Here is a 22,803-nt window from a genome sequence, read left to right as displayed (position 1 = left end):
CGTGATTGCATGTAGCTGACATCTTTCAGAGTACTTTTTTCCTGCCGCGGTTCATTTCTTTGTCACCAATTTAATATGCGATGCGATTTTGGGCGATTAAGAAAATTTGAAAATCTCGTAGCTTCTTCAATTTCTGGTTTGGCCACCTGAAATTTTTTCTGAGAGCTAACCCTAAGGGTCTTGCCATGTTCTGATGTGTAAAATGAACGAAATCTGCGACTGAGAGACTCGGAGGTTTCCTGGTGTATAAACGAAATTGTAGCAATCCGAATACAATTTTTCAATTTTTGCTCGATTTTGGGCCTTTTTTTCATAATCAAAAAATAGCAACTTTTGACTTTTCAAACATCCTTTGAGAATCGAAAAATCAATTCGGGCGACTGAAATTTTGGTTACTAGTTTTGAAATAAGTATGTCATTCGAAAAATTTATGTAAATTTTTGTTGCGACGGACGCGAGCGATACAAGCTTAAAAGTAGAAACCTCAAAAGGTGCTTCTTCTTCAAGTTTTATTCGGTAGATACCTATTCAATCGGCATAGCTACTAATATTTTTCCTCGTCATTTCTTTACATAATTCTTTTCAATTTTCAGGTGTTATTCTCATACAGCTCATCCAATCCATAAGTACTACCTTACTTATAAAAATGACCTACGGAATCTATCGAGAATGCTTAATTTAACAAACCGCCGCCGCGCCGCACCGCAATTAAATGGCACACTTCTAACTAAATATTTTTCATACTAGTACCTCAAACGAATCGAAGCTGGTCACGGTCATATTTTGACCTCTGAATTTGACATGTCCATCGTCTAGTGCATTGAAGATCTCGCCCGCGTCTCGCATTCAATTTACGCGAGTATAAAAAACTTTTCGCCAGATTTTTTCAAATTTCATCGCGGATTTCACGCGAGCGAATTCTGCGAACCAAGTTGGCTGCGAGCGTTCGAATCTGCGTCAGAGACCAATAAACTGGAGTACGTATTACAAATACTCGTAATAATTTCCAACATCCAACATCCAACATTGTTGGCAATCTTTCCATCAAGTCGAGTACCTCTAGCACCTATACCTACCCATTCTACAGGTACCTAATAACGGTTCGGTGGCGATAATGAATACGAGTACGAGTACGCGATGCAACGAAAACAAAAACAAACAACAAGGAAAGTAAAGGTGATTACGTCGACCGATGCGTGGACGGTGGAGATATTCGTACACGATGGAGGGGGACTGGACGTGTATGGTGCATGATCACGATGATCCATCGACATCGAGACAAAATGGATCTCTCAGAGTCCAATTCGTCGCCGGTCTTCAACATTGTTCTGTGTCGTAGTGAACCAAGTAGCCGAGTGCGTATTCATCTCGTTAATCGGTAAAATACGAGTAATTTTTTTCGCGACATAACTTACGATAAAATTTGCGTGAATTTTTCATTTCGTTGTAGACTAATTTTTTTTCGATACGGTGTAATTTTTTTTCTTCAATTTTTTCTCAATCGCCGAATATACCGAGTACCTACCTAATAATTTCTCATGTGACAGTGTGACGTACACGGTAAGTTCGTTGACGCCAGATGCGCGATTTTTATATGCAATTTTTCCACATGTTTGGGTATCTGTACGACCTACGTCTACGACGAATACTCGTAATTTATTTGTGTTTAGTTCAGAGTTCGTAAATTGCGCTGCGGTATGAAAGTGTATTTTTTCGTCGCTTTCTCGACTCCACACCAGCAACAGCTTGTTGCTATTTGCTATTTTCGTTACATAATCGTATTTTGCGATTCTTTGAAAAATTTATTGCCCGCCAATCGTACGTCGTTGTTTTTTTCTCTCCGACTATTTCGTCGTTTATTATATAATGGTAAACGGCTAAACGCGAACGATATTAAAATAATACCTACGGTACCTAATACCTATCTACGAGTATATACGGTTCTCGTTGTGCAAATGATGAAAAATTCTCTACTCTGATCGCTCAACTGATCACCATAACATCAGGTCCATTGGCAACTGCATAATGCACTCATGGCAAGGTTTACAATACGTACTCGACACTATACAGTATACATACTCGTACTATAGTCGTAGCAGAGAGCAGTGTTACGTAACTTTGAACTTCTACGCCGCCGCGCCAGACAGGTTTACAACTTTTGAGTGAATTTTTTATTACAATTATACGAAAATTACGTATAATTATCTTTAGTACGTGCGTATATTTTACTATAGGGTACTTATATTGACAGCGAATGATTAAATTTTAGGCCTATAGGCGATACGATGCGGCTATATTTTTTGGTCAAGTGTGTTCCATGTACTATACTCGTACACTGTATACACCACTCTGTCTCAATTCCATGGGTAAAGAACACAAGATACAATTATTCGATTTGACGTCAATGAACGTATTTTCTTTTTATAGATATCTTATCAATTTTACTGGAATTTTGCCATGTGTAGATATGTACAATATTTAGGCGCCGAAGTATAAACAGTACATAATATAGAAAATTAATTCGCTTTCATCCGACATCGATCGTTATACATTTTACATATCAATGCGGCGGAGTATCAGAAAGGAATGTTTATTTTTGAAAATTATGAAATATTTTCCCGTTATACCTGTTGCAGTTTCAGGTTCGATTTGCAAAAGAACCTTTCTCTACTATTTATTTAGGTCTGGGCTCGCGGCGAGATCAAGGTCCTTAACTCTTCGGATACGATAAAAACTTGTACGAACACATTATGGGTGTATGCAGTAGCGAATATTATGGATGCAAAGTATATACCTTTACCTATATGTCCTATACCTATTCAGATCTAGGTATAAGTAACTTATGGTCCGAGATCATTTTTTTATGTACACATCACCAGATCTGATCATTTTTGCTTTTTGATGATCATAGCTCTTTCTCTTCTTAAGGTAGTCCACGTGAATCCTAAGGAGCTGAAAACTAAAAATTTAGCAAGGAGAGTAAGAATAAAATGAAATTACCAAATATTGATCACCTCGCCAAGTACATAAATCTATATTCAAGAGCGATCGACATTCAGCACGCCATGATTAAAAATCAACACTTTACCTCAATTCAGAAAAAAAGAAGGAAAAAAACTGTCTGGACAAACAAGAAGGAAAACTTGAAAATTTACGATTTGCCGACTAAAAATAAGTTATTTCTAATGTAAGAAATTTCGAAGTTGAAATTTTGTGCATTTCAAAATTTTTGAACGAGATTTCAAGCTTCTTTTAAAATTTTGTGCCGCATAGTGAAATGTTATAGTTATTGGTACTTTTCCCAATACCAACCTTTTTTTAGGTGTCACAAAAATCATTTCACAAAAAAATGATTAATTTGTGTAATGATTGCTCTCGGAATGCTCACATTAGTTATCACTATTCAAAATATAAACCGAACAAGTATTTCAATCAGGCTCTTGAAATTTCACTATAGCATTTCATTAACCTTGAATACGAAGTGAGTAGTTTTCTTACAAAGCGTTTCTGCATTTTCCACAATTCGGATGCAAAGACCTTGAATTTATTTATAGGTAAGTTTGCGAGCAATTTCTCCGAATTTTTAACAAATGATCGATTTTTTCTCAATTTTTCTCACGCATTGAAAAAACAGGGGAAAAATGAAACAAATGAGCATTTTTTTAAATGAAGGATCCTCTATTGACAAAAACCAGAAATAGGGTAACTACAATCGGACCTTTTGTTGACAATTATTTTTTGGAGCACGCTAATTCTCGAATGTTGTAAGTCCATAATTTTATGTACCCTCGTACCCTCTACACATTCCAAACATCCACAAGGAATTGATTTTTGCACATGTATCTGTTCAAAAACTCCTGTTTCTGTTCCAAAATTGTCAAACAAAAATCCTGTTTTTGACAAAACTCGATCATAGTGATCAGTTTTTTTTTTCAAATTCAACTAATATTTGGAAAAATTGTCAAAAAAAACACAATTTTTGTAAAAAAGTATAAGAAATCGTCAATTTTTGGCGGAATAATCGAGGAAGTGCACATTTTTGGCACAACTTTCAACAAGTGTCACTGTTTTTGTCAGAATTATCAAAAAGTGTTCATTTTTGGTAAAATTTTCAAAAAGGGGCAAGTTTTGTAAAAATTGTCAAATCATCCTAGTTCTTACCAAGATTGCCCAAAAAAATCCTGTTTTTGCCAGTATAGTCAAAATATGCCACATTGACAGTTTTTGGCGAGTTTACGAAAAGTTATGTTTTTTCGTCAAAATATTTTTTTGATAAAATAGTCAAATGGTCGTAATTTTTGCCTAAATTGACAAAAAATTTGTACTTTATCGGCCAAAACGTCCAAAAAGCGTTGATTTTTGCCTTGCCTGCCTAAAAAGTTCACTTTTTGTTTCAAATTTTGCCAAAAAAAGTCCTTTTTTTTTTCACAAAATTGTTTGACAGCTTCTTTTTTTGCCAAATTTCATTTCCTTCCCAAAATTTCTTAATTTTTGTGAGTTTTTGCGGCAATTTTTCAATGTTTTTGAAATTTCCCGCGTATTCTCACAAAAAAGCCTCATCACCCTTTACAATAGGGTCAGCTCTCATTTATACTACTGATTTTTTCATCGCGTTTTTCTTACTCCCCCCCCCAGTTGTTGATTTTTATGAATAGAAAAATTTTAGCCTCCAACTTGAAGTTGAGTCATGTCGTGAAGTCATCCAAATTTTAAAAAAGAAAAAAGATCCGAGAAAATGACAGTTTTACGTTTTACATGATTGTGACCATTCCAGTTAAGTACGTAATCCTGCGCGCTTCTCACGCATTCGGCAAAGCTGCAGCTTGTTGCTTCACTCTCCGAGTATGGAGACGTTAGTTCTTTTAGCTGTCCATGGAACTCTGAGCAGCCGCCTCCAGTACCACATTTCGGGGACCTCTAAATAAGAGGGTAATGCATTTTTTTGGGACACCGAGATAATTTTTTTCTTAAAAAGGTGGAGTTTTTTTAAAAGGGTTTTGACAATCTCGAATAGAGGACTATCAGAATACAGTTCTTACCAACAATGAAGAGTTTTCAAACGTTTCTCAACAGACTATTTCATTTTTTGCGGGGGTGGAGAGGAGGGGAAGCGGTTCTATACAAGGAGATCCGAGTATTTTCTGATAAAAGGGGGTATATTTGCAAGAATTCTGATCTAGAAACTCGAAAATTCCAAAAACATGTTACCAACATTTTATTGATGAGAGGGGAGGGGGGGAGGAAAGAGTCCATAAAAAGTAAACAAAATACAAGCTTGCGGAGCCTGAGAAAGTTTCATCTTGAAACAAAAATAATTTGCAAAAATTCTGATGCAGAAATGTAAAGTTATTGAATAATTTTTTTTTTCATTCCTCTTTTTTGACCATTTTGTACATGAGGAGCTCCATAGCACGGCGTTTTTGGGGCTTGGGGAAAAATCAAAAAATTGGAAAATACACCAACTTCAGGTAGCTGGAGCGTAAAAAGCCGAAACTTCAAAATAAGAGCTACCCTAATAACCTCAGAGAAAGGGGGGGGGATGTCATATCTCACATATCTGAAAACGGAGACTAAATCTGAGCTTAGCATCATCAAAAATCAACCCAACGAGCACGGAACACCCTATTGCACAAATTTGAGAATTTTTGATATCTGTCAAAATCAGTAAGTAGCCACGGAAAAGATTCCGAGGGGCGAAGGATGCGTTTCATAAAAAGCGTTACTTTCAACTTTTGGAAATTTTTCAAAAATTATCGAACCTCATTTGAATTTCTTCTCAGATAGCGTTAATGTTTGTCTCTCGTTTGAAAGGGATCGCGATTTTTTGAAGGAGCACGGTCTGAAATCTCCAAAACCAAAATTTCAGCTGCCCAGATTGAATTTTTGGAAATTCGAAATTATTACTCGGAAAAAGTACGAGTAAGTAGGTATATAAATTATATATCGAGTAAAAATGATGTAAGGTAGTCATAAACCTACATGTACATATGTAATATCCCACTCCCCCGAACTACCTATTGTATTCGTTCGCAAATCCCAACCACCTCAGATATTCGTACCTTACTGTAACCATCACCAAGTTGCATCGATCAAACCCTAAGCAAAGCTACTCGTAAGTCCCGCCATCCCATATCTTCGATCGAAAATTACATAAATCTGATTCCTTTCTTAGTTACCATACACAGTACACACTGCACAGTGCACAGCCAGCATCTACGGAGGAGGTCTCGTCAATCATTCGGAGATTATTCAATTTAAAGATAACACAACACCGTGTACTCGTACCTGCATCGTACACAAACTACATACATACTACTTCATAAGACTAACTCTAAGAGTTATTTTAAAAAATGGCAAAGCGTGACACGAGTCGTGTCTCTTAGATAATCAAACAGTAATAATACTCGTAGGTACACGAGATCAGATAGGGAAATGTGATGCTCGCTATGCTGATATACAAGTTGTATGTATCTTATATACTAATTACCTACAAATCGCCTCATTATCAAATTACCAACAACCATCAACACCGGCGAGTAGAGTAATTGAAAACACTCTAACTTTACTTTCGTTTACGTCGAAAACAATTAAAACTTGGGTGCATGAAACTTCGAAAAGTACCTAATACTTTTGAATACGATAATACGAATCCGTAACACGAACGTTAAAACGGCTATAATGGCGAGAAATTAAAAGAATTAAAAACAAGGTCGCGATGGTTGACAATGTTTTTTTTTTCACTTCTTCGCGAGCACCTACCAACCAACTACCATACCAAACGAACGCAATGCGTGTTTTTTTCAGCGTCTATATCGAGTTTTAATTAAGTACGTTAGCGTATTTATTGTCATTTCATGACGAAACGCGTATGCATGCCGCCAAGCAGATTGCAATGGCAAGGATTTTCTCAACATTTACGAGTAATTTTAATATCGTTTGGTGAACAAGGTGATTCGATGAGCATTCTTTGTACACGCAGGGCCGAATGTTAACGCGTTCGCGTTTTTCCCACTTTTCCAGAGTCGATAAAATTGTACGCACGATTCGGAAATCTGATCGGTGTTCGGTTCGTCAAATTTGTACTATCGTTCCAGGACATACCTACCAACTTTTCAGTTTTTCAGTACACGAAGGTATGTATTTGCGTGATACGGATCAACGTCGTGTATTTTCCTTTAGAAATTGTATCTACCTTTCAATTCCTTTGTTTGTCTTTCCAAATCTTAAAATAACCGCTATTTCGTTGGTAAGGCTGACTTTTTTATGGCAAGCTTGCTGTAAAATGTTCCTCGGAATGTCCCCTCTATAAGAAAAAATTTGTTCCAAAGGATGGGGGGGGGAAGGAGGAGAGTTATTCCTATAGGTAGTCATATGCCGGACTAAGAGCATTTCAGTAAGTCCACAGTCCAGGCAAACTTCCATCCAATAAATTTAAATACGCGTACGTTGATCGAAGCGAGCCCATTCGGAATTCGGAAATGGCTGAAGAGACGAAGAAAAAACACGAACCGTCGTCGACAACGAAACCGGAACTGCATCGCCCATCGCAGATGAAGGAAGTGAGTCATCAGCACGATCTGAAGCGAATTGATGCTCGATGGAACTGCAAGTTCCACCTTTACAATCGAGTAGAGACAACTCAATTACCATCTTCGTGGTACTCGTAGTACGTAGACGTACTCGTAAAATGGCAATGAAGGAGTCTGGTATAGAGTACTGCACGGGTAACGCTGTTAAACCGTAGCAAGTCGTCTTACGTTGCCGTTAATGTGCCATTAGTGCCATTCGTGATCAATTGATCATGATCCGCCGATCAAAGTAGCGTGAAAATTCGCCAATTTCAGCTACGGCCGCGAGTGCGACGCGCCGCCTTCAATTCGAACGGTAGTCGGTACGCGACTAGGTACACTAACACTACATAACATTAGTATGTATTTGTAAGTACGAGTATGAAGTATCAACGTCTCATAAGTCCCTCGTGGTAGGTATCGTTCATTTCGCAGAAACGTTTCTGTTACGCTTTTGCTCTCACTACTTGGTGTGCCCAACTGTCCAACTGTCCACTGCCCACTGCCCATCGATCTTGTATTATTCTTCGACTTGGATACAAATAGGTACCTACTACCTATTCGTATGTTAAACTAGTCATGTCATTACGATCGTGTAGGTATGTCGTTGTCGTTGTCACTGTCGTCACTGTCGCCATCTCCATCGCCGTATTTGTGGTCAAATATTACGTTCGCTGTACACAGACTGTACTTACTCGCATTTAATTGTTTACAATACTTTATCACGTACTTGTAGCATTTTGAAATCATATCGAGAGAAAATAGCAGGAATGAGCATTAGGTAGCCGCAACAAGGTAGTTGTAGTTAGAGTTACTAGTTAGATCCCATACGAACGGATTGGTACCACAGCAACAGCTCACCACAAATGAACACTCGAGCAGTATGTCTCAATCTCAAAACATCTTTTCGGTGCCAGTAAATTTGCAACTCGATCCAGACTTCAATACAGATAGAGTAAGAGAGAATCCCTTTTCATACGAACAGTTCGTTCTCCATTCTAATTAGAATGACGCGGTACCATTTAAAGCATAAGCACTCGGCAGTCACATTTAATTGAATTGCTCAAACGAGTCTTACGCGCACATTGTTGAAACTGGTTCAATGGTTTCTATTTCATATCAATACGTAGGTGAACTCCTTAGAAAAACGTATCAAACAAAAGCCATCATTGAAAAAATAGGTAGCTAGTAAAATATGTAGGTAGGTAGAGGTAGAGGTATACTCAACATCGAAATGTTCTGCTGAACAGCTATAAGTTATTCTTCTTAGGTAAGCATTCGTGGGTTAAATCGTGAGGTTCCTGTCACTTGGGGTACCCAAATTGTAAACTGCGAGGTGTGGCAATAAAAGTTACACGATAAGGAATATTTCTTTTAAAAAAATGTTCAAAATTAGAGCAAAACATGCGGAAAAAAATAACAAAAAAAACTTGGCCGAAACTCTCAGAAAAAAGCGCATTTTTTAGAAATATTTAGCAAAAAAGCGAGACTTTTCGACCATTTTTAGCAGAGAAGTGAGAATTTTTGGCGAATTTCCAGCAAAAGACAGGGCTTTTTAGCAGTTTTCGGCAACAAAAGAAAAGATTTTTTGGCAAAAAAAAAACTTGAAAACTTGAGGGAATTTTTGGCCAAAAGAAGACTTTGACAATTTGTACGAGTACATACCTAATTACCTACTAATAAAAGAAAACGAGACTTTTTGAAAATAAATTACCTAGGTACCTATTGTCGAAAAAATGAGACTATTTATTCGCAATATTTTGACAATAAAGTGAGAATTTTTGGCAATTATTGACAAAAAATTGTGACTTTTTGGAAATTTTATACCGGAGGGGAAACCTTTTAAGGACGATTTCAGCGAAAGGCAGAGCTTTTTACCTACTAATTTGTGGCAAAAAGTAAAACTTTTTAAAAATTTCAACCAAATAAGTGAAAATTAATGGAAATTTTTAGTAAAAAAAAAATTGATTTGAAAAAACAAAAAAAAACAAAAAAATTTTTAGAAAATTTTTGGAAATTTCCGACCAAAAAGTCTGTATTTTAAAAAACATAAAAAATAGACTTTTTGGAAATTTTCTGACAAAAAGCCAAAATTTTGGGCAATTTTTGGCGAAAACGACATTTTTTGGGAACTTTGACAAAATACGAAAGTTTTTGCTGCTCTCTAAATTTGAAGCAGTTAAATTTCACTGCTTAGCAGTCACGACATTTTTGCCTTTTTAAAAACAGTAGTTTTTTACTGCAAAACAGTGAAAAATCTACTGAAATTGGTCAGTAAAAAATCATTTGACTGACCAATTCAGTAGATTTTCTACTGTTTTGCAGTAAAAAACTACTGCTTTTAAAAAATCAAAATGTCGTGACTGCTAAGCAGTGAAATTTGACAGCTTCAAATTTAGAGAGTACCTACTATTGTTTGATAGCAGGACTTCGATACTTGGTTTCAGCAAAAGAACCGAGTTTTTCAGAAATTGTTGGTAAAAAAAGCGAAACTTTTCAGCAATTTTTTTTTAGAAAAGAAGTAAGGTAGAAAGCGAGTCTTTTAGAAGATTTTTGGCAATGAGATAACATTTCAATGCACTTTTGGTCGAAAAAGTGAAGCTTTTTTGTAATTTTTAGAAGAGAAACGAGAATTTTTGACCATTTTTTGACAAAAACAGCAGAACTTATTCGGCTTTTTAGACTTTTTCCTGTCCTCTTGTATGAAGTCAGCATCCAACATCCCTCAATAGTGCCAAATCACTCGAGTAGGTAAGATACATACATACGAGTGAATGCTGATCAGGTGAAATTCCATTATGGTCAAGGATCAAGGAACGCTGAGTAGTCACTAGTCAGTACTCAGCGGGCGCATTTTCCTCTACATACACGCGTTATTTCGCTTACATAATCTGCTCCGCGCTGTGCGTTTACACTTCTTCGTCAGTTCGCGGTTATACCTACTCGTATTATGTATGTGTATTTTCATACGACGCTTACGTAATTGAAACGAGCATCTGGCTGGATTGGGGTTTTCATTCTTCTTTGGTCGAAGCGAAGCCACAGCGGTGTGCATTGTTTTATCTCGAATCTGTACGACCTCTATGGCGCGCGAGTTGACCTTTGAAGAAGTATTTTAAAATCGAAAGTGTATTAATGATTTGACATGGCTCTGTATTCCTTCAATATAGGTAGGTGTATTTATGTATGTATACATATATTGTATGCAGATACTATACGAGTATAAACCTGAATTATGTACAGTACACAAGCATACCTACTATAGCATTAAATACCGCATTTCAGTGATATGTGTAGGTAAAGGTGTATGTATTTGAGCTAGTAGGTAGAGAGGTACGTTTACTACGTATGGTACTTGCACTACTATGTATCGTATCTTTACGTGAACATTGAACATGTCTACCCGCACGCACGCAGGTATTCTTTGTATGTCTGTAAACAAGTGTACGTCGGCGTTGTCGGCGTCGTCGCTGACCAGTAGGCAGTTGCAATGTCCGAAGAGGTAGTTCGTTAACCTTAGGTATGTAGTTAATGCCATGCCACAGTGCAATGATGACTGCGTGCAGCCGCAGAGCACATGCACGTCGTGCAGTCTGGTTTCATTTCAATCATGTCTATAATACTGTATATATTTCCACATTTCACACAGGTTCGTTAATGTACCAACTCTCATCTTGTCCAAACTCTAATGAATTTTAATCGATGAAACATTTTTTCTACGTGTTTCACTCTTGATGCCAAACCATTTGAGGTGCAACTGCAATTGGATTCTGGCAATGGCGGTTCTTTGAGATTTTGAAATGAATTGTTTCCAGTTGGTGGGCTTGTAATATAGATTTTTTTCCACGTGGTTCGAGTGATGATTACTGAAATTTCAAGACCATTTTAATTGATCTTGGTTTAAACACTGTCTTGAAACAGTGTCAATTGATTCTGAAGCTGAAATCATACCGTGCCTGCCTGCGTACGTAATTATACGTATACGGGGTATACGTATTACGTAATACGTACTTTATCATGCAAAGTTGGGATTTTCCACCTCGCACCCCAAAGTTGTTATCTCGAGTGAGAAAATAATTCCCTATTTTTGTATTTTCCCCCTGTCTGTAAAAAGTAGTACCGGTAACTCTTCAATTTATGAAAATTTATTGTTTCTGCGTCAGAATTTTTCAAAATAATCCCCTTTTCAAGAAGAAACTTCCCACATGCAACCCTTCAAAACCATATTGACCCCTTAGTGAGAAGCCCCTCAAAGTTGAAAAAAACACAAAAAAGGTGAATAAATCAAAATCGGGGAAATTTTTTTGAAAATATCTCATTTCCACGTTACAATTGAATCGGTGAGAACAGGAAGGGACCAAGTCACAATTTTGGAAAAAAAAATTTTCACGGATATGTGGGTTTTGAAATACGGCGGATCGACTGGTGATGTCAGATTTCCGCGAAACTGCAGCCGGGAAAGTGGTATTTGGGCACAGAAAAAGGGCGGGTCTGCATTGATGACCTTTTTTGTTAAATTTTTTGAATTCCTTGAAAAATAACAAACATTTTCGAGAAGACCATTTTTTGAAATTCAAATTCATCTATGTACTGAAAAAAGACGAAAAAATCAACAACTTGGGCAAAAAGTTTTACACCTCGAGGGCTTTTTGGCCAATTTAAACGAGATAGCAGTCCAAGTGATGTAGGGTTACTTAGATGTAGAATCAAGTCCCATTCGTGCCCGAGCAATTTCAAGAAAAATTTTGGCGATTGAATGCAGAAAGGGTCTAAGTCCCATTTTTTTAGGCAGCAACAGCGCCGGCGCACGTGAATATTTTTTTTTTCGAAACTGTGCTAAAAATTATGTCTTGGGGTTCTCTTTCAATGACCTTAAGCATGTTTACCAAAAATTTTAGATTTCCGAATAAATCAGTTTTTTGTTATTCCTGAAAACTGCGAAAATGGACTTAGTCCTTTTTCTGTTCTCACCGATTCAATTGTTCTACATAACCTCCTTTTCAAAAGATTACCTTTGTTGGACTCCAAATAACGTTAGCTCTCTCGTATGGAGCTCCCTCCGTAAATTCGGCGAAAATAAAAAAAATGAAAAATTGATGTCTGCAGAAATTTTTTGAAAACTTTTCATTTATGGGCAGAATCTTTCTGAATAAGCTTTTTTCCAAGAAAACCCTTCCCTCGGTCCCCCAAATCATGCCAGTTCCCTATACAGAGCCCCTCAAAGTCGAAAAAAATCAACAAAAAAATGAGAAATTCATAGGTATCTGTACTTTTTTGAAAATGTTTCATTTCTGAGCAGAGTACTTTTAGATAACCACTTTTTCAAGAAAAATGCCCTCTGATCCTCCAGATAACGAAACCCCCAAAAATTGAAAAAATCACGGATACGTTTTTTGCTTCAAAACTAAAAATGAAATATCATTGATAGGAATTCTAAACGATTTTTTCCAAATTCTCAAAAGTCTCGCATTAGAAAGACGTTAGAACGTTAATAAGTTTCGAGTGAAAATTCAACATAATTTTATTACAAGCTCTTGAAAGTCGGATTCAATTCAAGATTTAAATATTACGCACTCCAATGTTAGTCAAAGTCAAAATGTCAGAAATTGGTCATTTTTCTACAAGTTTTTAATTCGTACAGGTACTTTCTATCCACCCACATTCTCCTTCTTCGCCAAATTCACACCATCACCCACTTCTCAATCGAGAAAAAAACGCATAAGTACGCAGTATAAACATTTCAAGGAGAAATTAGCTCGACAATGAAAATAGGTACACCTTCATCCCGCAATTATGTCGCGCACGACAAATCGGTTATTAAAAAATTTTACCAACCGATGAATTGCAATTCACAGCCAATGAATTGCAATACATAAAACGATAATTTATTTGAATTTAGTTTTAATGATGTTCGCATAATGGCGCATTTTCACCTCGACGCCGAGTATTAAACATTAATATTATCGAATCTGCGATTGAAAAGTGGAGAGAGGAAAATAATGGATAATGTATATTAATTTACCAACCATTTTCATTGCAGAAATTCCAGACGATGAAGAGTAGGAAAAAACGAAACAAGGCCATCGTTTGAAAACAAACGACTACCAGCCGTATTGATAATTCCGCAGGTAATGTTATCGCAATTTAAATTCACTAAATGTACTCGTTTAATATTACACGAAGTAGGCATAATGGTTTCGAAAGAAGCCAAACTCACGAATCAGGCGTTATATACATATACAGGGTGCCCAGAAATATCGAGTACCCCTAAAAAAGTTTTCTACTGAAATACTTTAGTTGGTCACAGTGAATGATACGAGTAATAATGATAACACATGATTGGTTGTTGGACTGGAGAGATAACATTCCACCAGTCATATGCATCTATTTCACGTTGCCAACCTATATTTTTAATGAAAAACTTTCTTTAGGGTACTCGATATTTCTGGGCACTCTGTATACCATACCTATTCTTTTTTTGATCACGGGTGAGGTATTCAATATATACCATTAATATATAATTTTAAAACGTCACCAAAAAGTTTCTGGAGATTTTCAAAAAAATTTTGAGCGAGAAGTTCGATTGAAAAATTAGGATTTGACCTAAATTTCAAAAAGCAGACAGAAGCAAACGACTGCCGAGTTGATCCCTCCTCAATTTTTTTAGGACTCGTACGAAAAGGAAAACTTTGAACGCGGAATTTTCATTCTTTTTTTTTTTTTGCAACTTTGACACATGACCAAAATTTTAGCTGCCCACATTTTTTTTGAAAAAAAAGCATACCTAGGTACCTAAATCGCCAAAAATGGTCAAATTTGAATTTTCAAAATTTCGCAAAAACATCAAAAAATCAATTTGAACAGCTGAAATTTTGCCTATGGGAGTTTTAAACCGTTCCCGTTCAAATTGGAGACACGCAGAGGCTTTCAACTTGACAAATCAAACGTAAAACCCAAACAGTTCCACATTTTCGATAAAATTCTGATCGTGTTGGTAAATCACGTACGCCTTATTCGAATAAATTACCGAACAAATACGTCAAACAATCGATTAATTTCTTGGCTAAAAAATTAAACGCGAAATATCTGCCATGCTATACGATAAAACCTTCAAATCCATAAAACAAATCAAACCCTCGCTCGCTGACATTTCCAAGTAAAATTTGCGCTATACAGCCGCGCCGAGGGAACTTCCTTAATGCGGAAAACCTGGTTGCAATATTAAAAAAATGAAAAAATCAAGTAAGTATAGCCGTAGCCGATCTGTTGTCATTTATCGAAACAGAAAGGAGTTCCGTGTATATTCACGGATGCGAGAGATGACGGTGGTGTTGGATGGAATAAAAAATACACCGCAGCACCAACTGGAATCAATTCGCCAACTTGGAAATTTTAGTCACATTCTCGTACATCGTACTCGTACAACGCAACGCAACGGATAGAAATTTCAGCCATTATCGCGCGACCAGTTTTACGCCATGCCGCACACAACGTGCTAATTAAAATCTAAATGCTTCGATTAAACGCCGATATACCTATAGGTACCCAGGTAGCATACCTACTGTAGCCTGTAGCAGGCATTGTTGAAAAATAATTACGTATTCATCGCGTCTTCGAATACGGTTTTCGAAAAATTGTTTCAATTGTGAAACGCGCACGCGACTTCGAGTCAACGAAAGTTCGACGAATTGAAGAAAAAAATATGGACAAAAAATAGCTCGTGTCCCCTGCCTCGCAAAATTGAAAGATGTTCAGTTCAGTTCGAATGAACAAATTCGATGCTACACGTAAAATATAATTACTCTTAGACTTACCTAATAGCTATACAAATCTACTTCACATTAATTTAAGCCGGTTTAAGGCCGAATAGTAGAAAAAAAATTGAATAAATTTCTTTTCGCAGGATTCACGTATATCTGAATGCATAATATAGAAGAAACACTGCCAATTTCCTCCACATTTTGGAAGGTAAATGAATATACGAGTATACTGGTATTTCGCATTAGCAAAGTTACAAATGTGCTCTTAGCAGTATACCTACATATTTATTAGCGTTAGAACATTTTCTAAATACTCGATATGGTTTTTGCAGGAGATATGTTGAATGTTGGTTCATGGGCAAAACCGACATTTGGAATAACACTATTTTTGAGTTTATGTGTGGTTAAATGGAGTTCGGCCGGAATACTAGATTGGGGACGAGCAGCGAATAAAATCGAAGTGAACATACCTTGGCTGCCATGTAAGTAGTACCCTAACCCTACGATTACATAGCTTACTTATTGTTAAATAGCTACAAATAAAATGCTTAAATACTTATTATGTGGTATAGACTAACATATACTTACTCGTATGCGTCACAGTCACAACAATCTGCATGACCACCCAGTCTAACCTTTTCATCCCTAATTTTTTACAAGCTCAGTATAATCGAACACCCATCTACTAACTACTTGTATACCTTATAGTTCGATAGATATCATTTTCATTTTATGACGTACACGTATTTCGACTTTCCGAGTATCCATTTTAGCAGAATTATACCTTTACCTATACAGGAGTTAGATACGCATCATGTAGATTATAATATTCGCCAGACTTGCCTAGAATACTAACACTTTTATACCTACAAGTAGATGCAGACAGAGAAGCATTACTCGTTTTTTAGTTCGGAACTGGCAGTTGGTGACTTATAAAAATGCCGTCGCATGACGTCAATGGTTTTTTTTTTTTTTTTGCTAATATGTAGGTACTCGTAGGTAGAGGTATAGAGGTATACTTATAACGAGCATTAAAATCGTACACCCTGGGTTACTCGCATAAATAGACATCTAGTCAAGTACTACAATGTAGTGACATACTTCCATTAGTATTCCAATATTACTTCGTCTTATACTGTAGTTATCTAATCGATTCGAGTCTGTTTTATGTATACTTTCGTAGTACCTACCTGTAGATGCAACACACGATTTATCTTTCTTCAACTACCTATAACTCGTACTTGCGTTAAAGAAAGGTAGGAAAGGAAAATTACGAGAAACAAAATTTTTGAAAAGAGATACACAAAAAAGGAGAAATATTGGGGCAGTTGGAGTTGCGGACTCAAAAATTTAGTTCACTCGTATGCTAATTTAATCAGGGACTAAACAAAATCAACCAACTTGAAACACGAAATAATAATTTCGTACCTTTATTCTCCTGAATTCTTCTCCCTCCTCGAATGTTCTTTCCACACGCTAAAATGGTTAGCTAAAAGAATAAAACGTAGAAAAAAATTCATTATAAAATTCAAATACCTAACAGGTATTTCATTTTTTTAAAAAAAGCTCCAACCCTTCGAAAAAGTTTACGAAATTATAAAAACTTCGAGTCTTCTTCAAGAATTACTTGACGGAATGTAGAGCAACTTCCGGAAAAAAAAGCGACTCTACAGCACAATTTTTTAAAAAGACAAGGACTTTTTAGAATTTTTGGTAAGAAAAAAAACAATTTTTAGCAATTTTTGGCATAATTGGCAGAAAACGAGAAAACATCACTAAGAGGTTGTTTTTGAAACCAATAACTATAGCAAAATGCAAGACTTGGGACAATTTTTGGACAAAAAGCGAAAAGTGACACTTAATAACAGAAACGAGAATTTTTGTTCTTAAAAAAAAAAAAAAAAAAAAAAAAAAAACTTGACAATAATTTTAGCAAAAAACAAGACTGTTGGGTAATTAATGGAAGAAAAGTGATACCTTTTCACAATTTTTTCAAAAAAATTGAACTATTTTGCAAGCTTTTGATGAGAAGCGAAATCTTAACGTCATTTTTGGCAAAAAAAAAGAAACATTTTTGGATATTCTTGGGGGGAAAATGAGTTTTACACAATTTTTAGCAAACAGCGAAACTTTTACAATTTTAATTTAAAAAAGGTCTTTTTTGTAATCTACTTATAAATTGGCCATTTTTGACAAATATCAGGAAAAGAAGCGAGATTTTGAGAAAAAAAGGAACTTTTTTGGAATTTTTTGCAAGAAACCACAATTTTTACCAAGAAACGACGAGGCTTTTTGGCAACTTTGAAAAAAGCAAGTTGACGTTTTACAGTGGTGTGAAAATTATTAGACTAGCGCAATTTTTTGCTACTACATAAACAGATTTCTGGGGTAATACGTACTATTTAATGAAATAAACTGATTTTGAATTTTTTATATCATATCATTGACCACAAGGAACACTTTTTTTTGGTTCGGAAGCATTCGTTTACTTTATGAAAAATTTTTCGAGTTGTAAAATGAAATTTCACCAATTAGGAAAAAAATCAGTTTTTCAGTAATAAATAGGTGATTACAAAGGAGGAGTTGCGATAAGGCCATTTTTTGGCACCAGCTAGTTATCGACTCAACCATTCTTAAAATGTTGTAATAAATGTCCCAAATACGAATCCGTGGTTGGTTAACCCAAAATGACCATTTTTTTGGGCTTCAGGGGTTCCCAAAGTTCTGAATAAAAAAATAATTTTAGGAACCACGAGTATTATTTTCAAAAACTTTTTTACCATGAAACATCTGTTTGAACCCGATAAACGTTATGCGAGGAGATTTTTCTATTTTCGACCCCTGGGGGCAAAAATTTTGGAACCACAATTTTGGACCTATCCCTGCAGACCCCGCTAAAAAGCTTTTTACAGTTCATTAGTATCTGAAAGACCTCCATCCTACCAAATTTTGAGCTCAATAAAAATTTTCGCTGGTACTCAAAAATTCAGTTTTCCAATTTTTCGTAATTTCGATATTTTGGGAACCCCTGGAAAACAAGAAACCTACAATTTGCGCCAAACGTGACGTATGAAAAAGTTGAATTAAGCTCCCTGTATATTCGTAATTTTGAACCCTTTTTTCAGAGCCCCCCATTTTAGGCACCCCAAAAAATGGCGTTTGTGCATATTTTTTCAAATAAATTGAAGAATTTACGTTTGAAACACACTAGCAAGTGCTCGATAATTTTTCATATGATTTTTCCAGTAACTTTCAAAATTGAGCTACTATGGATCAAATTCTGAGATTTAACTCTTCGAAAAGGCGTTAAAATAACGTTTTCATGATTTCAACGAAGTAAAAATGCCAGAATTTGACCTGAAATAGCTTAATTTTGAAAGTTACAGGAAAAATCAAATGAAAAATTATCGAGCACTTGCTAGTGTGTTTCAAACGTAAATTCTTCAATTTATTTGAAAAAATATGCATAAACGCTTTTTTTAGGGGTGCCTAAAATGGGGGGCTCTGAAAAAAGGGTTCAAAATTACAAATATACAGGGCGCTCAATTCAACTTTTTCATCTTGATTATTGAATATACGCCTCAAAACGTTACGTTTGGCGCAAATCGCAGGTTTCTAGCTTTCCAGGGGTTCCCAAAATATTGAAATTACGAAAAAATTGAAAAACTAAATTTTTGAGTACCAGCGAAAATTTTTATTGAGCTCAAAATTTGGTATAGGATGGAGGTCTTTCAGATACTAATGAACTGTAAAAAGCTTTTTAGCGGGGTCTGCAGGGATAGGTCCAAAATTGTGGTTCCAAAATTTTTGCCCCCAGGGGTCGAAAATAGAAAAATCTCCTCGCATAACGTTTATCGGGTTCAAACAGATGTTTCATGGTAAAAAAGTTTTTGAAAATAATACTCGTGGTTCCTAAAATTATTTTTTTATTCAGAACTTTGGGAACCCCTGAAGCCCAAAAAAATGGTCATTTTGGGTTAACCAACCACGGATTCGTATTTGGGACATTTATTACAACATTTTAAGAGTGGTTGAGTCGATAACTAGCTGGTGCCAAAAAATGGCCTTATCGCAACTTCTCCTTTGTAAATTTGGAAGTAATTAAACATGGATTCCGATTAAATGGACATTTATGGACCTTAGCCGATGCTGATTAGCCATTGGTTTTCAAAATGAAGCTGTTATTTTCAAAATGCGCCATCATTCATACTGGAATTTGGAGTTACAAAAAAATGAAAAAACACGTTTTTTTTATTGCTAATTTCTTAATTTCAACCAAAATTCAATAAATGGGACACCAAAATGACCGGAATTTAGTTGCGGATCTCCTACCATTGATAGAATTTACTATCTCATTTTGCTCTCGCGAAATTCGCAAAAGAATCTTGAAAAATGAGATGGAAAAAATGCACAAAAAACAACGTTTTTCAAGCTACTTCTGCTCGTGGTCCCCCTACCCCTACCAAAAAAGTAACTCCAGATTCGAACTCTGCGATCTCGAAAACATATAAATCGATATATATTACACGATAATGAAAGCAACATTTTGAAATTTTCTCGCTCCCCACGCCTCACCCCCACCCCTACAAAAAAAAGTACAGATTCGAATTCTACGACCTCGAAAACATATTAATCGACACATTGTACATACATCGATGAGGGTTGAATCCGAATTATCGTCGTTTGGGGGGGGGGGGTCTGTGGCCCACTGAGACGTCTGAAACTGAATTTTCAACAAATTACGAAACAAATATCTCATCTCTCCTTCGGTTTTCCATATGTGTCCTAGCAAGGCTTCCGTAATAACTACGTGAATAATCTTACATATTTTACCATTAAATTATTAAGTATTATTATCGAAAAACGTGCCGAAAGTTTTCTCATATTTAGACTTTTTAGACACGTCTTTCCACTTTAATTAATATCTATTACTTTTCGACTGCGTTTAAGTACGCACAAAAAGTGCTTTTTAGAAATCGATAACTTATAGCTTATTGAATTTTGAAGTCACGTCTCGAGTCTGCAATTTGAAAGTTTTCAACTTGTCATAATTGTTTTTAGTTGGCCTAAAATACAAATAGTTGGCGAAAAAGTTGCGAGAAGTGGAAAAGTAGGTTTTTCGAAAATGAAAAAAAAAGACGGAAGATTGGGCGAGAAAGTGTTGCGATGCGGAAAACAATTAGTTTGGAATTCCAACGGGGAAATTTTGCAGTCAGGGAGGCAAAAAATTGAGAAAAATTACAATCCATAACGACGAAATGACTAATAATGAAGACTTGTTAAATTCGTAACTTGAATGGCCGCGCCATCCCCATTCGACTAAATTAACCGCAGCTCGATGCTTTTTAATTTTCAGTTGAAAATGAGACTCGCTGCTACGATGAAATAGGTTGCATCAACATAACTCGCGAATGGTACCATTTGATCTATCGACCTCTGAATGTTTTTCCGCTACCTCGCCAAGTAATCGACACCAGATTCATGCTGCACACCAGGAAACAACCGAAGGTAAGTACGAGTACTAAGTAGACCAGAATTTATATAATGTCAAATTTCCGCCGACGTATAAAACGCAACAAATTCGTCACTTTAATACGTAACACCTGCTAAGTTTTCATCGTCGCGTCGCGTCGTCGCAACGAAAAAATAAGGGCTTTCTTCCCCGAAAACTTCAATTTACTTCCATAAAAATAACCTAGATGTGTAATAGCATCCGACAAATACCTACCTACATACATATTTCATAAACCAATGAAAAAGTAGAAATAAACAAACAAACCGTATACGTAGTATTAGACCCTATAGGTTGTAGGTAGAGGTGCAAAACGCGGGTTCAACAGACTGTTACAAAAGTGTATACAGCGTGCACGTCTCGTATGTCTCGAATAGAATAAAATTACCAAAAAAAAAAAATCTTCACGGCCAGCAAATGAACGCGGTGCGCCGCGCCGCACCGCACCGCACCGCACCGGCCGTTTAATTTGTACATACAATTTTGTTATGTATCTTGTTAAAATTATTACGAAATCTCGACGTAAATTATTATGTAAATTAAAATAAATACGTAATGCTCGTTATTAGTACTCTTACGAGAACGTAAGTCTAAAGTACGTATTGGAGATGGTTTTCTGTAAGACGAGCTTTTATAATAAGATATGTACCATTCCCATTCGCGTGATTATTTTTCATCTTTCGATACAAAATACATTGTACATATGTCGCGTACTTTATAAGGAAATGACCAACTATACGTATAGCTGACAGGATTTGAATCGCGAGAAATTTGAATACGAAAATGAAAATTGACACGTGCGTAATTGAATCCATTGGGTGACAATGAGCATTGAGCATACTGCACGAGTCCTAAGCACCCGAGCATTGGGGCTCGGGGCAGGTCTAGGAAGCAATCTAAAAAATCCATCTGGGATTCGTCGTTCAAAACCTCACTATTATTAGGTATCGAAACACGTTAAGGAAAAAACTGTACAGAAAAAACTTTGTTTTGTTCCCACAAAAACTCACCGCTTATGCTTCTTTGAAAACGAATGAGTGATCCAAAAAAGTTAAGGGGTTCTATTGAAAAAGTAAGCAAAAATCAAAATCAAACGCATCTGATCTTTCTATAAATAGGTAAGTACCTATTTTGTTTAATTATCAAGAACTTGAAAAAAATGTGACGAATTCTTAACATTAGATACGCCATGCCCAGACTTAGAACTTCGGGACAAAAACAGATCATAATCAGCTCTACAGCAAAAAATACATCCACGATGTAAAATTTTAGGTGTCATTTTTTTCAAAATTCAATTCTCGAATAATTTTGACAAAAAAAAAACCATCGTGGAAAATGACCCTTGCAGAGGAGGGAGGGGGGAGAGTTTCTGAGGCACACTGGAATGCACATTCGAGTTTATTACCGTAAGCTATAGATTTATACATAGGTGCTAGAGAATCGATATACCTATACGTTGAAAAGTGAGGAGCTTGTCGACTAAGAATTAACCGCTCATTACGTAATACGAGTACAACGATGTGGCTTTTACATAATGTCACTAACAAGCTGAGAAGAGCAATAAGAAACGTGAACGACGAGACGTTGGCAGCGCGATGTGATGCGATCTACCCAACTCGTACACGACACATGACCGCTTTAACGTTACTTATTCATTTAAAATAAGAAAGCTAATGCGAAGAACGAACAATGAAAACAAGCGAGTGACTAAAAGTTGAGAATCTCGACCAGAGCTTTCTATACACATGTAGATATTGGAAACTTACAACATAACGTAGGGCGTTGGGCCCTCAACGTACCTACGGTTTCAAAATACATAAATGTATGTATGTAGTATGTAGGTACATAGTGCTACTTTTACTAGATGAAATCTGTACTCATTCCATGAAATTAGCTTCTCTCTACAGTCTACACTAATGAGTAATGACAATGAGGAAAATATCTCAACGAACAAAAGTTTTTT

At 36.1% G+C, this 22,803-nt stretch overlaps 1 protein-coding gene across 1 annotated transcript in view; it reads left to right on the top strand.

The window, feature by feature from the left end:
• The first annotated feature begins 1,246 nt into the window (after positions 1–1,246).
• Positions 1,247–22,803, top strand: part of LOC135839892 (pancreatic triacylglycerol lipase-like) — a 32,245-nt gene continuing 10,688 nt past the window's right edge. The window contains exons 1-5 of the mRNA XM_065356145.1: positions 1,247–1,560; positions 13,609–13,696; positions 15,472–15,536; positions 15,661–15,810; positions 20,685–20,836. Of these exons, the coding sequence (XP_065212217.1) occupies positions 15,666–15,810; positions 20,685–20,836 (297 nt within the window). The 5' untranslated portion in view covers positions 1,247–1,560; positions 13,609–13,696; positions 15,472–15,536; positions 15,661–15,665. The remainder of the gene's footprint in view (positions 1,561–13,608; positions 13,697–15,471; positions 15,537–15,660; positions 15,811–20,684; positions 20,837–22,803) is intronic.

This window comes from Planococcus citri, chromosome 3 (assembly GCF_950023065.1).
Source record: "Planococcus citri chromosome 3, ihPlaCitr1.1, whole genome shotgun sequence".
Taxonomy (NCBI): Eukaryota; Metazoa; Arthropoda; class Insecta; order Hemiptera; family Pseudococcidae; genus Planococcus; species Planococcus citri.
The sequence above is the reverse complement of the archived record's forward strand: the minus strand, read 5'-3'. Positions and strand labels throughout refer to the sequence as shown.